Source organism: Lates calcarifer, linkage group LG7_2, assembly GCF_001640805.2.
Source record: "Lates calcarifer isolate ASB-BC8 linkage group LG7_2, TLL_Latcal_v3, whole genome shotgun sequence".
In the NCBI taxonomy this organism is placed as follows: Eukaryota; Metazoa; Chordata; class Actinopteri; family Centropomidae; genus Lates; species Lates calcarifer.
The window spans coordinates 6,757,427-6,774,413 of record NC_066854.1 but is presented as its reverse complement, the minus strand read 5'-3'; the positions used below and the strand labels follow the sequence as shown (position 1 = coordinate 6,774,413).

The 16,987-nt window shown below is 44.4% G+C and overlaps 1 protein-coding gene across 1 annotated transcript in view; it reads left to right on the top strand.

Moving 5' to 3' along the window:
* Positions 1-16,986, top strand: part of LOC108872950 (kinesin heavy chain-like) — a 46,566-nt gene extending 29,580 nt beyond the window's left edge. The window contains exons 5-7 of the mRNA XM_051066121.1: positions 8,119-8,223; positions 16,759-16,842; positions 16,948-16,986. Of these exons, the coding sequence (XP_050922078.1) occupies positions 8,119-8,223; positions 16,759-16,842; positions 16,948-16,986 (228 nt within the window). The remainder of the gene's footprint in view (positions 1-8,118; positions 8,224-16,758; positions 16,843-16,947) is intronic.
* Position 16,987: the final 1 nt, after the last annotated feature.

The window sequence follows — 16,987 nt, the reverse complement described above, 5'->3', positions numbered from 1 at the left end:
CCTCAGCAGTAGCTTGACTCAGTGGCTTGAAGAGTTTCTGTGATTTCAAACCCCGCCCCCTGAACTCTGCACTGCCCAACTTGGTACAACCCAAGTCCCCTCTCCCTCCTCTCCCTCCTCTCCCTTCTCCACCTCATCCAGCAATCCAGTTGGAAAAACTAAGGATTGATATTGTGCAGGTACAAAGAGATGGTCAGGCAGTACAAACCTTTAACGGTTATTATATCTGCAAAATGACTGAATATCAGCTGCTGGTAATTAAAGAATGGCTGTGGATCTAATTCTTTTGTTGAGGCAACTAGTCCAGATTTATAAAACAGAAATTTCATGCTGATTTGAACCAAAATACAGTACATGAATCTGGCTTGAAGCCTAAACCCCACCAGTAAGACTGGAGTCTGAGAAATGACGCTCAAAATACAGACTGAGAACCTCTTGACCTTTGTGACCCAGGGGCTTGATGAGGAGCAGCCCTTTAAACAGGCTGTTGGTTCAGATCCAAACATCTGACGTCCACAGATGTTTCAGTCCAAGAGAGTGGTTGCTGCACTGTCTCAGATTTAGTTTGTTCTTGTCTATACGGTGTTTGATTTCCCTGAAATAAGGCTTTTAAAAGCTTTGCAGGTACTGGAGGTGAGCATGGCAGAGGGCCATCAGCACCTGAGCTCATCAGCGCCCTCTGGTGGACACAGACCCTGTATGTCAGTGCTCCTTCTGAAACCCTCTCAGAGCTGAGTTCAGACTCTCCCTCTTCTCCCTGAGACACACCCACTGGCTTTGCTTTGTGTTTCTCCCTCAGCAGTAGCTTGACTCAGTGGCTTGAAGAGTTTCTGTGACTTCAAACCCCGCCCCCTGAACTCTGCACTGCCCAACTTGGTACAACCCAAGTCTCCTCTCCCTCCTCTCCCTCCTCCACCTCATCCAGCAATCCAGTTGGAAAAAACTAAGGATTGATATTGTGCAGGTACAAAGAGATGGTCAGGCAGTACAAACCTTTAACGGTTATTATATCTGCAAAATGACTGAATATCAGCTGCTGGTAATTAAAGAGTGGCTGTGGATCTAATTCTTTTGTTGAGGCAACTAGTCCAGATTTATAAAACAGAATTTCATTGCTGATTTGAACCAAAATACAGTACATGAATCTGGCTTGAAGCCTAAACCCCACCAGTAAGACTGGAGTCTGAGAAATGGCGCTCCAAAATACAGACTGAGAACCTCTTGACCTTTGTGACCCAGGGGCTTGATGAGGAGCAGCCCTTTAAACAGGCTGTTGTTCAGATCCAAACATCTGACGTCCACAGATGTTTCAATCCAAGAGAGTGGTTGCTGCACTGTCTCAGATTTAGTTTGTTCTTTGTCTATACGGTGTTTGATTCCCTGAAATAAGGCTTTTAAAAGCTTTGCAGGTACTGGAGGTGAGCATGGCAGAGGCCATCAGCACCTGAGCTCATCAGCGCCCTCTGGTGGACACAGACCCTGTATGTCAGTGCTCCTTCTGAAACCCTCTCAGAGCTGAGTTCAGACTCTCCCTCTTCTCCCTGAGACACACCCACTGGCTTTGTTTTGTGTTTCTGGATCAAACAACACCACACAAACACTTCTTCCCTCATGGCCTCAGCTACACTGCTGATTTTACTGATTACACGTCACTGTTAGTTTAAGTTTTCCTCATTGTTTAAATAGAATCATTTGTTAATTGGTTTTGTGTGTGCAACTGTGCAGCCTTGTGTGAAGAGTAGAATTAGCGCCCTCTGGTGGACACAGGCCCTGTATGTCAGTGCTCCTTCTGAAACCCTCTCAGAGCTGAGTTCAGACTCTCCCTCTTCTCCCTGAGACAGTGATAATAGTACTAGGTCTTAATGTCCAAACATGGTTTCTCAGATAAGGTGTTTGTCAGGTTATAAAAACAGAATAATATCAAAGGCTGAAAACATGAAAACGTGGGCCGTGTACAGGCCTTGTTTTCTGGACCTGTTCATGTCAATGTCTGAACAAAATCAGAGATGGTGCTGCAGCAACCTTTTCTGATCTGATATGGAATGACCCCTCTGAAGTTCTTGGGTTTGAGTTGTGGCGGATTTTGATGAAGTCCAGGACCCTCTGTAAACTCCCAAAGGCTCGAGGAAATAAGTGTGAAGGGTCTGATGAGATAGCTGAACCTTTAGGTTCTGAGGATGTTGATTTGACTCAGTTGTGGGTCGTACAAGCAGAGATTTTTGAATCAAAGTCTGACAAAAGCCTCTGATCAACACGTCACCTTATAGCTCACACCGACACTGAAGTTCAGAGTTATCGGTTCCTCTGGTTTTGAGGTCTTGGGTCAGAGGCTGCAGAGTTTTGATGCCCAGCACTCAAAGTAAACACTGAAAGGCTCAAAGAAATGTTCTCAGCTGTCTGACAAGATGGCGCAGACTGGTAGAACACTGACTCATGTTCAAGAGTCGTGAGTTCAATTCTTGGTTGAGGCAGTGAGTTTTTGAAGGCTGGTGTGCAGATCACAGAGTGAAATGCTTGAAAAAAGGAGTTTCAGGTGTCTCACCCTGTAGGTCAGTGGTTAAGGAGATGGACTGGGTCTCAAGAGTTGATGAGTTCAATTCTTGCTTGCGTCAAAGAGTTTTTGAAGGCTGGGGTGGCAAAAGAAAGGCTGAAATGCTTAAAGAAAGAGTCCTCCACTGTCTGACAAGATGGCGCAGACTGGTAGAACACTGACTCATGTTCAAGAGTCGTGAGTTCAATTCTTGGTTGAGGCAGTGAGTTTTTGAAGGCTGGTGTGCAGATCACAGAGTGAAATGCTTGAAAAAAGAAGCTCAGGTGTCTCACCCTGTAGGTCAGTGGTTAAGGAGATGGACTGGGAATCAAGAGTTGGTGAGTTCAATTCTTGGTTGAGACAAAGAGTTTTCACTTTCAACTGCCAAAATGAAGAAGCCAAATGCGCCACGAGCATTAGTCACATCAGATCCTCAGTGGTGCAGTGGATTTGTCTGCAGGCAAGAGGTTGTGATTGGGAACCAAGAGGTTGCAGGTTCAAGTCTTGGTTGAGACAAAGAGTTTTCACTTTCAACAGCCAAAATGAAGATGTCAAATACGCCCGGAGCTCTGTTCATATCAGATGCACGGTGGTGCAGTGGGTTCGTCAGCGGCCGGATGGTCGACTGGTCTGGGAGAGGCCGGGTTCGAATCCCCTTCACTGCCAGCGTCTGGGTTAGGGGGTAGCAGGAGAGGATAATTTAGTTCGGGGGGGGAGGTAGCTGGGGGGGGAGGGGCTAGATCAGGTGGGGAGGGGGCTAGGTAGGAGGAGCTAGAGGGGGTGGGACTAGGTGGAGGAGTCAGAGGGGTGGGGCAGGTAGGAGGAGCTAGAGGGGCGGGACAGGTAGGAGGAGTCAGGGGTGGGGCAGGTAGGAGAGCTAGAGGGGGGTGGGGCAGGTAGGAGGAGTCAGGGGGAGGTAGGAGGAGCTAGAGGGGGGCGGACAGGTAGGAGGAGTCAGGGGGAGGGGCAGGTAGGAGGAGTCAGGGGGAGGGCAGGTAGGAGGAGCCAGAGGGGGGGGTGGGGCAGGAAGAAGGGAGGGAGTGACTTATTGGTTTTATAGAACATGCTTGTGCGTACAAGGTGCTTTTGAAACTTTTTAGCCAGCAAGAACTGGAGCACATGGAACAAACATTTGGTAACTCTTACTTAAAATATCCACACATTTATCACATTTTCTGCATTTTTATTGTTGTTAGTGCAGTTTTACCACTGTTAACTATTAACTTTAGCATAGCTTTAACTTTAACATTAACTTTAACTTTAACATTAGCTTTAACATTAACATTAACATTAACATTAGCATTAGCTTTAACTTTAGCTTTAGCATTAGCTTTAACTTTAACATTAACGTTAGCTTTAACTTTAGCGTTAGCTTTAACTTTAGCATTAGCTTTAACTTTAACATTAGCATTAGCTTTAACGTTAGCATTAACATTAGCATTACAATGCTACAGCAGAACTAGCAGCAACAAAAGGTGCAGAGATACACTTGTGAATGGATGCAACAAAGGTTAAATAACAAGGTCCAAACAAACAGCAGCGCAGACACGAGTGTATCTCCTCACCTCCCGTTTCTGGAAAACACAGAGAAGAAACAGATGTAGTTAGGTTAGGCTATGATTCTAGCAGGAGTTGAAATCTGCAAGGATTCTAGCATTAGTCAAAATCTGCAAAGTAAGCCAACAAAAGACTCACGTTTACACTTAAATTGAAAGATAACCAATTAATAACTGCACCGACAACAGTAAAAACGCAGAAAATGTGATAAATGCGTGGATATTTTAAGCGAGAGTTACCAAATGTTTGTACCACGTGCAGCAGTTCTCGCTGGCTCCGTCTGCGCGCGCCGGGTGTCAAAGAGGAAGTCGCTGTTTCCGGCGCGCCTTATATAGACGAGAGCGTGGGGGGAGGGGGGCAGTGCACTGGGGAGAGGAGGGGGGCGGCTGGACCTCACTCTGTGCAGGTCTCATGGGAATCGAATCCCGTTTCTGACACGTGTGTGATTCCCCCAAACAAAATGTCCCGTGAATAAATCACTATAAGATCGATGTTTTATTGTGTGAACTGCTGCGGACAACATATAAATCCACAGACGTTTGCAGAACAGTCAGTTTGTTTTATATTTGTGTTGCATTTAACACTTTGTCACGTATTTCTCTTGATTCAAACGACACTCGGAGGTTGTCGCTCAAATCTGACAAAGTGTCTGACTGGACTGTACCAAGTCAAGTAGAGAACAGAGGGGGGTTTCAGGTGATCTCCACCTTAGTTTGTGTTGAGCTGCCGAAGGCTCTGTGTTTCTTGTAATACTCTGACTGACTTCATCCCCACTTTAAAGTCTTTGACCGTTTCATGAACACACCACGCTTGCTCATGGTTTGAATTGTTGGGTCTCCTTATAAATATTATAATATAAAGAGCACGGTGTAAACCTGCTCTGTGTGTACAGCGCCTCGAGATGACGTCTGTTATGATTTGACGCTGTATAAATAAATATTGACTTGACATCATCAGAGAAATCAGAAGAAAGCTGCAGCTGTTTTCAATTAAAAATGATTGCTATGAGTTTATGGGCCAACTTTTCTTTGAGCGTCTCCTGCTCCACAGCCTGAAAGTTAAAAATAAAATAAAAGAAACCCCCACCCCTCTTCCCTCTTCCCCCTCCCGTGCAACCCCCACCCCGCACCCCCGCACCCCTAACCCTAACCCTAACCACAATCTCAGTTTATATAACGCCAGATCACAACAAAAGTTATGTGAGGGTTGGAATGATTAAATCAGATTCAGTTGTGATGGTCAGAATGTTTTATTTGAATGAAAACGTGCTGAGAAACGATCTTTATGATGAAATATTCCTGTTCCCTCTCTGTTGCTTCAACCCGCTCCATACAACACTCTGGTGTCACGGCGCTGACAGGTGTTTGTTCAACTTAGTCAAACTCTGCTTTTCGTTTGCGCCCCCTAGTGTTTCATCTTTACATTGCTATCAGTAAGGTTAGGTAGGATATGGGTTTAATTCATTTTATTGACCCTGAAAGCGAATATCTTTAGTAAAAATCCTTGAACAATAATGTGGCGCTATCATGGCTCTAACGGTGATCCTGCCGGAGTTTCCTGTGGTTTCAGGTGGATTAAGAATGATTTTACGCTCCCCGGCCGCTCTGACAAATGTTACACGTGTTTATTAGGGTATTTACGGTCAGAAATCCTGTTGTGTGTGTGGGAGGGGACTCGAGGAAATCCGAGCATGCGCTGTATTGGCTGTCATTTGGAACGGATCGATAGTCAATCTGACAGTTGTTGTTTTCATGATGAATTCATGATGAATAAAGGTTAAAAATGGGGGGTCCGCTGTCATCCGCCATGTTTGTTTAGTCTAAAGTCACCTCCACACAATAAGATGTTTTTGCAGACTCAAATACACAATGTCCAATTAATCAATGTGATTTTATGGCAAATTTAAGGAGGCACGCAGAATCACATTCTTTATTTTCACTGTTTTACAGCAGGGAGTATTATGGACTTAATAAAAACAGATGTATGTACAAAAATAAAATGACAGATCCCGTCTAAACCCGACTTCAGCTCCATTTGGACTGGATCTTTTTTAGAGGAGGTCGGCTAGTTTAACAATACCTGGCCCACCCACCCATACCTGCAGTAATCACAGCATATACATTCATTCACATATTTTTATTCTAAGTATGCAGAATCAGCTGCGATCATCTCCTGTCTGCAGTGAACCCATGGGCGTACAGACAGCTGTCACTGGATCACTGTGATACTGAAGAAAAGTTAAAAACAAGTTCCAAAAGCAAGTTCTGCACAAACACAAGTGTCTTTTTTCTGACTTCTTAGCAGAGTTATGGAGGTTACATTACAGAAGACCACAGTGAAGATTTAAGTCCCCACCTCCTCCCGTACAGTTAATCCCGTCCAAATGGGGCTTTAGTCTCTGCATTAAACAAAGACATGAAGAGTACACTGGTAACAAGAGGATGAGGAGCTCATCTTTAGTTCTGGTCAGGAAAGTCTGCGCTCATCTGAGAAGAAGAGAAAAGGACAGGTTGTTAGGTACAAAGACACAAAGTAAAGTGACTCCAGCTCTAATGTAAATCCAGAGTATTGTTCTAAGAATGAAGGGGATCTTTCTGCATGAATTTTATGTTAACAAGTGAATTTCATGCAACAGACACGTAAAGAAATACAATACATGACCGAGGCGCTTTAGATTTGTCCTAAATTCATTCTGCATGCATGTAAAAATATTTTCTCTACTGCTGTTTGTATTTCAAGCTTTAATAAGTGTCAAAAATAAAACAAACACTTGTGTTGGAGGAGGGAGAGCCACAGCTGTTAGTGTAGTAAAGTATAGTTGAGTTAAACTGCAGCAGTTTAGCAGGGGAACAGATTGAAGCGGCGTCTACCTGAACGTCAAACTCTCCAAATCCAATCAGATTGCTGGTCTGGAGGCCGAGCAGGAAGAGAAATACAAAAAAACAAAACAAAAGACAGACGGCGAGATTTACAGCTGAGAAGACAGAGATCAGACTGAGCAGGAAAAACAAATGACTGCTGCTTCAGGAACTCTGAACACAGTCAACTCTACAGTTTGAGTATGAAGAGGCAGAGAGGATGCGGTTTCCAGTTTTCTGTGCGTTCCTCAAGACGTTGCTCACTGAAAGTTAAATAATGAAAACATGAGCGGTTCTGTTAACAACCACCAAGTAACAGAAAAGTAGTATCGATACGCCTCCACCGACCAGTCCTGCTGCAGTTAATAAGACTGTGAATTCTTGAATTGTGGCCGTAAATGTGTTTGGTGCTGTCACGGTGACCTTTGGCCTTTTGACCACCTGCATGTAATCAGTTCATCTTTGAGTCCAACTGAATATTTGTATTAAATTTGTATTAAAATTCCCTCGAGGCCTTACTGAGATATCGTGCTCAAAGTAAAGGGACGGCTGCCCGTTAATTGAATTTTGCCGGCACGAGTGAGAAACAGCTTCCCATAAACACAGCTCAGTCTCAGAAGATTTACAATGACCCAACAAATGGAGGATTTGGGAGAAATCCGAGTGTGAAAACTGTGGATGGTTCTGTCAGCGAGCCGTGCAGAGTTTAAAGCAGCAGTGTTGGATCCAGGTGAAGGTGATGGCTCCCTCTCTGCTGCTCTCACTGAACCTGAGCAGGAAGCACAGCCTTCTCCCTCTCCTCTCCTACTGATGAAGCCCATGATGGAGCTGCGACACAGGGCAGAGGTTTATGGTCAAATCTCACACTCACCACTGTGTCTGCTGCAGGAGAACCAGAGTGGCACTCACCCGTTGTTCCAGATGGAGAGGAGGTGTCGTTTAATCCTTCAATCCTCAGCCTGTCTTCCACACTTACTAACCATCATTATCACTTTCTTCTTGTTCTTTCAGGCCAAAGAGCTGCAGACTCTTCACAACCTCCGCAAACTCTTCGTTCTGGACCTCACCACACAGGTTAAGAAGGTACATCACCTTCCTCTGCTTGCTTGGTTCTGTTAAGCATCATCTCTCTGAAAATGCCAGTTTAACACTGAACCTGTGCTCTGTTGTTAGAGTGCAGAGATGGACTGTGAGGAAGGGCTTGGCAACATCGCCCAGAAACAGAAGATCTCATTCCTGGAGAATAACTTGGAGCAGCTCACAAAAGTCCACAAGCAGGTAAAGTACCTAACATATACTATATACAGCATATGTAACATTAATACAAAATAAGCTGACGTTCTGTGAAGGAGACTAGTATTTTTCTTTTTTCTCAGCCAGTGATGGAAGAAGTCAAAATAGCAATACAGTAAAATAAAAATACACCTACTTCAATGAAAGCATTCTCTGCATAATTTACTATAAGCATCAAAAGTTTCAATGGAAATACTCAGGTAGGTACCTCAAAATTGTTCTTAAGTACAATTTGTTAAATTGTTCTTATTTTTACCCTCTCAAAGTCACCTTATCTGAGAAGCCATGTCTGGGCATTAACATCCTGACAAGTTTTATTCCCAGCTTCACCAAACTTTGTAAGATTGCTGTGTTGTCTCTCTGCCCTGTGTGCCTGTCACTTGCAGTGTGGCTGCTTTCTTTGCAGGTACTGGAGGTGAGCATGGTCATGAGAACCTGAGCTCATCAGCGCCCTCTGGTGGACACAGACCCTGTATGTCAGTGCTCCTTCTGAAACCCTCTCAGAGCTGAGTTCAGACTCTCCCTCTTCTCCCTGAGACACACCCACTGGCTTTGCTTTGTGTTTCTCCCTCAGCAGTAGCTTGACTCAGTGGCTTGAAGAGTTTCTGTGATTTCAAACCCCGCCCCCTGAACTCTGCACTGCCCAACTTGGTACAACCCAAGTCCCCTCTCCCTCCTCTCCCTCCTCTCCCTCCTCCACCTCACCAAGCAATTGAGTTGGAAAAACTAAGGATTGATATTGTGCAGGTACAAAGAGATGGTCAGGCAGTACAAACCTTTAACGGTTATTATATCTGCAAAATGACTGAATATCAGCTGCTGGTAATTAAAGAATGGCTGTGGATCTAATTCTTTTGTTGAGACAACTAGTCCAGATTTTAAAAACAGAATTTCATTGCTGATTTGAACCAAAATACAGTACATGAATCTGGCTTGAAGCCTAAACCCCACCAGTAAGACTGGAGTCTGAGAAATGATGCTCCAAAATACAGACTGAGAACCTCTTGACCTCTGTGACCCAGGGGCTTGATGAGGAGCAGCCCTTTAAACAGGCTGTTGGTTCAGATCCAAACATCTAACGTCCACAGATGTTTCAGTCCAAGAGAGTGGTTGCTGCACTGTCTCAGATTTAGTTTGTTCTTTGTCTATACGGTGTTTGATTCCCTGAAATAAGGCTTTTAAAAGCTTTGCAGATACTGGAGGTGAGCATGGCAGAGGGCCATCAGCACCTGAGCTCATCAGCACCCTCTGGTGGACACAGACCCTGTATGTCAGTGCTCCTTCTGAAACCCTCTCAGAGCTGAGTTCAGACTCTCCCTCTTCTCCCTGAGACACACCCACTGGCTTTGCTTTGTGTTTCTCCCTCAGCAGTAGCTTGACTCAGTGGCTTGAAGAGTTTGTGTGACTTCAAACCCCGCCCCCTGTACTCTGCACTGCCCAACTTGGTACAACCCAAGTCCCCTCTCCCTCCTCTCCCTCCTCTCCCTTCTCCACCTCACCAAGCAATTGAGTTGGAAAAACTAAGGATTGATATCATGCAGGTACAAAGAGATGGTCAGGCAGTACAAACCTTTAATGGTTCAGTCATGTTGAGAACATGTTTGTCTTCCATCTTATCAGTTTTGGTGAAACTTTAGTTCAAATCTAATGCTGTGATATGTTTTTAGCTCTTGATATTTTTTATTTTTACCCTCTCAAAGTCACCTTATCTGAGAAGCCATGTCTGGGCATTAACATCCTGACAAGTTTTATTCCTAGCTTCACCAACTTTGTAAGATTGCTGTGTTGTCTCTCTGCCCTGTGTGCCTGTCACTTGCAGTGTGGCTGCTTTCTTTGCAGGTACTGGAGGTGAGCATGGTCATGAGCACCTGAGCTCATCAGCACCCTCTGGTGGACACAGACCCTGTATGTCAGTGCTCCTTCTGAAACCCTCTCAGAGCTGAGTTCAGACTCTCCCTCTTCTCCCTGAGACACACCCACTGGCTTTGGTTTGTGTTTCTCCCTCAGCAGTAGCTTGACTCAGTGGCTTGAAGAGTTTCTGTGATTTCAAACCCCGCCCCCTGAACTCTGCACTGCCCAACTTGGTACAACCCAAGTCTCCTCTCCCTCCTCTCCCTCCTCTCCCTCCCCTACCTCATCCAGCAATCCAGTTGGAAAAACTAAGGATTGATATTGTGCAGGTACAAAGAGATGGTCAGGCAGTACAAACCTTTAATGGTTATTATATCTGCAAAATGACTGAATATCAGCTGCTGGTAATTAAAGAGTGGCTGTGGATCTAATTCTTTTGTTGAGGCAACTAGTCCAGATTTATAAAACAGAATTTCATTGCTGATTTGAACCAAAATACAGTACATGAATCTGGCTTGAAGCCTAAACCCCACCAGTAAGACTGGAGTCTGAGAAATGACGCTCCAAAATACAGACTGAGAACCTCTTGACCTTTGTGACCCAGGGGCTTGATGAGGAGCAGCCCTTTAAACAGGCTGTTGGTTCAGATCCAAACATCTGACGTCCACAGATGTTTCAGTCCAAGAGAGTGGTTGCTGCACTGTCTCAGATTTAGTTTGTTCTTTGTCTATACGGTGTTTGATTCCCTGAAATAAGGCTTTTAAAAGCTTTGCAGATACTGGAGGTGAGCATGGCAGAGGGCCATCAGCACCTGAGCTCATCAGCGCCCTCTGGTGGACACAGACCCTGTATGTCAGTGCTCCTTCTGAAACCCTCTCAGAGCTGAGTTCAGACTCTCCCTCTTCTCCCTGAGACACACCCACTGGCTTTGGTTTGTGTTTCTCCCTCAGCAGTAGCTTGACTCAGTGGCTTGAAGAGTTTGTGACTTCAAACCCCGCCCCCTGTACTCTGCACTGCCCAACTTGGTACAACCCAAGTCCCCTCTCCCTCCTCTCCCTCCTCTCCCTCCTCCACCTCACCAAGCAATTGAGTTGGAAAAACTAAGGATTGATATCATGCAGGTACAAAGAGATGGTCAGGCAGTACAAACCTTTAATGGTTCAGTCATGTTGAGAACATGTTTGTCTTCCATCTTATCAGTTTTGGTGAAACTTTAGTTCAAATCTAATGCTGTGATATGTTTTTAGCTCTTGATATTTTTTATTTTTACCCTCTCAAAGTCACCTTATCTGAGAAGCCATGTCTGGGCATTAACATCCTGACAAGTTTTATTCCTAGCTTCACCAAACTTTGTAAGATCGCTGTGTTGTCTCTCTGCCCTGTGTGCCTGTCACTTGCAGTGTGGCTGCTTTCTTTGCAGGTACTGGAGGTGAGCATGGTCATGAGCACCTGAGCTCATCAGCGCCCTCTGGTGGACACAGACCCTGTATGTCAGTGCTCCTTCTGAAACCCTCTCAGAGCTGAGTTCAGACTCTCCCTCTTCTCCCTGAGACACACCCACTGGCTTTGCTTTGTGTTTCTGGATCAAACAACACCACACAAACACTTCTTCCCTCATGGCCTCAGCTACACTGCTGATTTTACTGATTACACGTCACTGTTAGTTTAAGTTTTCCTCATTGTTTTAAATAGAATCATTTGTTAATTGGTTTTGTTGTGTGCAACTGTGCAGCCTTGTTGTGAAGAGTAGAATTAGCGCCCTCTGGTGGACACAGGCCCTGTATGTCAGTGCTCCTTCTGAAACCCTCTCAGCTGAGTTCAGACTCTCCCTCTTCTCCCTGAGACAGTGATAATAGTACTAGGTCTTAATGTCCAAACATGGTTTCTCAGATAAGGTGTTTGTCAGGTTATAAAAACAGAATAATATCAAAGGCTGAAAACATGAAAACGTGGGCCGTGTACAGGCCTTGTTTTCTGGACCTGTTCATGTCAATGTCTGAACAAAATCAGAGATGGTGCTGCAGCAACCTTTTCTGATCTGATATGGAATGACCCCTCTGAAGTTCTTGGGTTTGAGTTGTGGCGGATTTTGATGAAGTCCAGGACCCTCTGTAAACTCCCAAAGGCTCCAGGAAATAAGTGTGAAGGGTCTGATGAGATAGCTGAACCTTTAGGTTCTGAGGATGTGGATTTGACTCAGTTGTGGGTCGTACAAGCAGAGATTTTTGAATCAAAGTCTGACAAAAGCCTCTGATCAACACGTCGCCTTATAGCTCACACCGACACTGAAGTTCAGAGTTATCGGTTCCTCTGGTTTTGAGGTCTTGGGTCAGAGGCTGCAGAGTTTTGATGCCCAGCACTCAAAGTAAACACTGAAAGGCTCAAAGAAATGTGTCTCAGCTGTCTGACAACATGGCGCAGACTGGTAGAACACTGACTCGTGTTCAAGAGTCGTGAGTTCAATTCTTGGTTGAGGCAGTGAGTTTTTGAAGGCTGGTGTGCAGATCACAGAGTGAAATGCTTGAAAAAAGGAGTTCAGGTGTCTCACCACATAGGTCAGTGGTTAAGGAGATGGACTGGGTCTCAAGAGTTGGTGAGTTCAATTCTTGCTTGCGTCAAAGAGTTTTTGAAGGCTGGTGTGCAAAAGAAAGGCTGAAATGCTTAAAGAAAGAGTCCTCCACTGTCTGACAAGATGGCACAGACTGGTAGAACACTGACTCATGTTCAAGAGTCGTGAGTTCAATTCTTGGTTGAGGCAGTGAGTTTTTGAAGGCTGGTGTGCAGATCACAGAGTGAAATGCTTGAAAAAAGGAGTTCAGGTGTCTCACCCTGTAGGTCAGTGGTTAAGGAGATGGACTGGGTCTCAAGAGTTGGTGAGTTCAATTCTTGCTTGCGTCAAAGAGTTTTTGAAGGCTGGTGTGCAAAAGAAAGGCTGAAATGCTTAAAGAAAGAGTCCTCCACTGTCTGACAAGATGGTGCAGACTGGTAGAACACTGACTCATGTTCAAGAGTCGTGAGTTCAATTCTTGGTTGAGGCAGTGAGTTTTTGAAGGCTGGTGTGCAGATCACAGAGTGAAATGCTTGAAAAAAGAAGTTCAGGTGTCTCACCCTGTAGGTCAGTGGTTAAGGAGATGGACTGGGAATCAGGAGTTGGTGAGTTCAATTCTTGGTTGAGACAAAGAGTTTTTCACTTTCAACTGCCAAAATGAAGAAGCCAAATGCGCCACGAGCATTAGTCACATCAGATCCTCAGTGGTGCAGTGGATTTGTCTGCAGGCAAGAGGTTGTGATTGGGACCGAAGAGGTTGCAGGTTCAAGTCTTGGTTGAGACAAAGTGTTTTTCACTTTCAACAGCCAAAATGAAGATGTCAAATACGCCCGGAGCTCTGTTCATATCAGATGCACGGTGGTGCAGTGGGTTCGTCAGCGGCCGGATGGTCGACTGGTCTGGGAGAGGCCGGGTCGAATCCCCTTCACTGCCAGCGTCTGGGTTAGGGGGTAGCAGGAGAGGATAATTTAGTTCGGGGGGAGGAGGTAGCTGGGGGGGAGGGGCTAGATCAGGTGGGGGGGAGGCTAGGTAGGAGGAGCTAGAGGGGGGGTGGGGCAGGTAGGAGGAGTCAGGGGGAGGGGCAGGTAGGAGGAGCTAGAGGGGGGTGGGACAGGTAGGAGGAGTCAGGGGGAGGGGCAGGTAGGAGGAGCTAGAGGGGGGTGGGACAGGTAGGAGGAGTCAGGGGGAGGGGCAGGTAGGAGGAGCTAGAGGGGGGTGGGGCAGGTAGGAGGAGTCAGGGGGAGGGGCAGGTAGGAGGAGCCAGAGGGGGGGTGGGGCAGGAAGAAGGGAGGGAGTGACTTATTGGTTTTATAGAACATGCTTGTGCGTACAAGGTGCTTTTGAAACTTTTTAGCCAGCAAGAACTGGAGCACATGGAACAAACATTTGGTAACTCTTACTTAAAATATCCACACATTTATCACATTTTCTGCATTTTTATTGTTGTTAGTGCAGTTTTACACTGTTAACTATTAACTTTAGCATTAGCTTTAACTTTAACATTAGCTTTAACTTTAACTTTAACATTAGCTTTAACTTTAACATTAACATTAGCATTAGCTTTAGCTTTAACTTTAGCATTAGCTTTAACTTTAGCATTAGCTTTAACTTTAACATTAACTTTAACATTAACTTTAACATTAGCTTTAACTTTAACATTAACATTAGCATTAGCTTTAACATTAGCATTAGCTTTAACTTTAACATTAGCTTTAACTTTAACATTAACGTTAGCTTTAACTTTAGCATTAGCTTTAACTTTAACATTAGCATTAGCTTTAACGTTAGCATTAACAGCAGAACTAGCAGCAACAAAAGGTGCAGAGATACACATGTGAATGGATGCAACAAAGGTTAAATAACAAGGTCCAAACAAACAGCAGCGCAGACACGAGTGTATCTCCTCACCTCCCGTTTCTGGAAAACACAGAGAAGAAACAGATGTAGTTAGGTTAGGCTATGATTCTAGCAGGAGTTGAAATCTGCAAGGATTCTAGCATTAGTCAAAATCTGCAAAGTAAGCCAACAAAAGACTCACGTTTACACTTAAATTGAAAGATAACCAATTAATAACTGCACCGACAACAGCAAAAACGCAGAAAATGTGATAAATGCGTGGATATTTAAGCGAGAGTTACCAAATGTTTGTACCACGTGCAGCAGTTCTCGCTGGCTCCGTCTGCGCGCGCCGGGTGTCAAAGAGGAAGTCGCTGTTTCCGGCGCGCCTTATATAGACGAGAGCGTGGGGGGAGGGGGGCAGTGCACTGGGGAGAGGAGGGGGGCGGCTGGACCTCACTCTGTGCAGGTCTCACGGGAATCGAATCCCGTTTCTGACACGTGTGTGATTCCCCCAAACAAAATGCCCCGTGAATAAATCACTATAAGATCGATGTTTTATTGTGTGAACTGCTGCGGACAACATATAAATCCACAGACGTTTGCAGAACAGTCAGTTTGTTTTATATTTGTGTTGCATTTAACACTTTGTCACGTATTTCTCTTGATTCAAACGACACTCGGAGGTTGTCGCTCAAATCTGACAAAGTGTTTGACTGGACTGTACCAAGTCAAGTAGAGAACAGAGGGGGGTTTCAGGTGATCTCCACCTTAGTTTGTGTTGAGCTGCCGAAGGCTCTGTGTTTCTTGTAATACTCTGACTGACTTCATCCCCACTTTAAAGTCTTTGACCGTTTCATGAACACACCACGCTTGCTCATGGTTTGAATTGTTGGGTCTCCTTATAAATATTATAATATAAAGAGCACGGTGTAAACCTGCTCTGTGTGTACAGCGCCTCGACATGACGTCTGTTATGATTTGACGCTGTATAAATAAATATTGACTTGACATCATCAGAGAAATCAGAAGAAAGCTGCAGCTGTTCTCAATTAAAAATGATTGCTATGAGTTTATGGGCCAACTTTTCTTTGAGCGTCTCCCGCACCCCTGCACCCCTAACCCTAACCCTAACCACAATCTCAGTTTATATAACGCCAGATCACAACAAAAGTTATGTGAGGGTTGGAATGATTAAATCAGATTCAGTTGTGATGGTCAGAATGTTTTATTTGAATGAAAACCTGCTGAGAAACGATCTTTATGATGAAATATTCCTGTTCCCTCTCTGTTGCTTCAACCCGCTCCATACAACACTCTGGTGTCACGGCGCTGACAGGTGTTTGTTCAACTTAGTCAAACTCTGCTTTTCGTTTGCGCCCCCTAGTGTTTCATCTTTACATTGCTATCAGTAAGGTTAGGTAGGATATGAGTTTAATTCATTTTATTGACCCTGAAAGCGAATATCTTTAGTAAAAATCCTTGAACAATAATGTGGCGCTATGATGGCTCTAACGGTGATCCTGCCGGAGTTTCCTGTGGTTTCAGGTGGATTAAGAATTATTTTACGCTCCCCGGCCGCTCTGACAAATGTTACACATGTTTATTAGGGTATTTACGGTCAGAAATCCTGTTGTGTGTGTGGGAGGGGACTCGAGGAAATCCGAGCATGCGCTGTATTGGCTGTCATTTGGAACGGATCGATAGTCAATCTGACACGTTGTTGTTTTCATGATGAATTCATGATGAATAAAGTTTAAAAATGGGGGGTCCGCTGTCATCCGCCATGTTTGTTTAGTCTAAAGTCACCTCCACACAATAAGATGTTTTTGCAGACTCAAATACACAATGTCCAATTAATCAATGTGATTTTATGGCAAATTTAAGGAGGCACGCAGAATCACATTCTTTATTTTCACTGTTTTACAGCAGGGAGTATTATGGACTTAATAAAAACAGATGTATGTACAAAAATAAAATGACAGATCCCGTCTAAACCCGACTTCAGCTCCATTTGGACTGGATCTTTTTTAGAGGAGGTGGGCTAGTTTAACAATACCTGGCCCACCCACCCATACCTGCAGTAATCACAGCATATACATTTATTCACATATTTTTATTCTAAGTATGCAGAATTAGCTGCGATCATCTCCTGTCTGCAGTGAACCCATGGACGTACAGACAGCTGTCACTGGATCACTTTTTTTTTTATGTTCATGTGTTCTTCCCAACTGTTTTAATGCGTTGTTCCTGTCAACTGTTATAAAAAAAAATTTTTTTTTCAGGGTCCGAGTTGCAACATGGCCCGAGTTTCATACCTACCCCACAATCAACCTTCCCTGGGCAGTACCGGGTGGGTGCTGGGTCCAGTCGCAAATTTTTTGATATGTGTTTTATTAATTAATAAAATTTGAAAAAAAAAAATGAAAAGGGGTGTGGTTTAGTGTGTGTAATTACATGCAATTTTTGTATAGAAAACAACAGAAATTTTGGAGGAAAAATTTTATTCTTAAG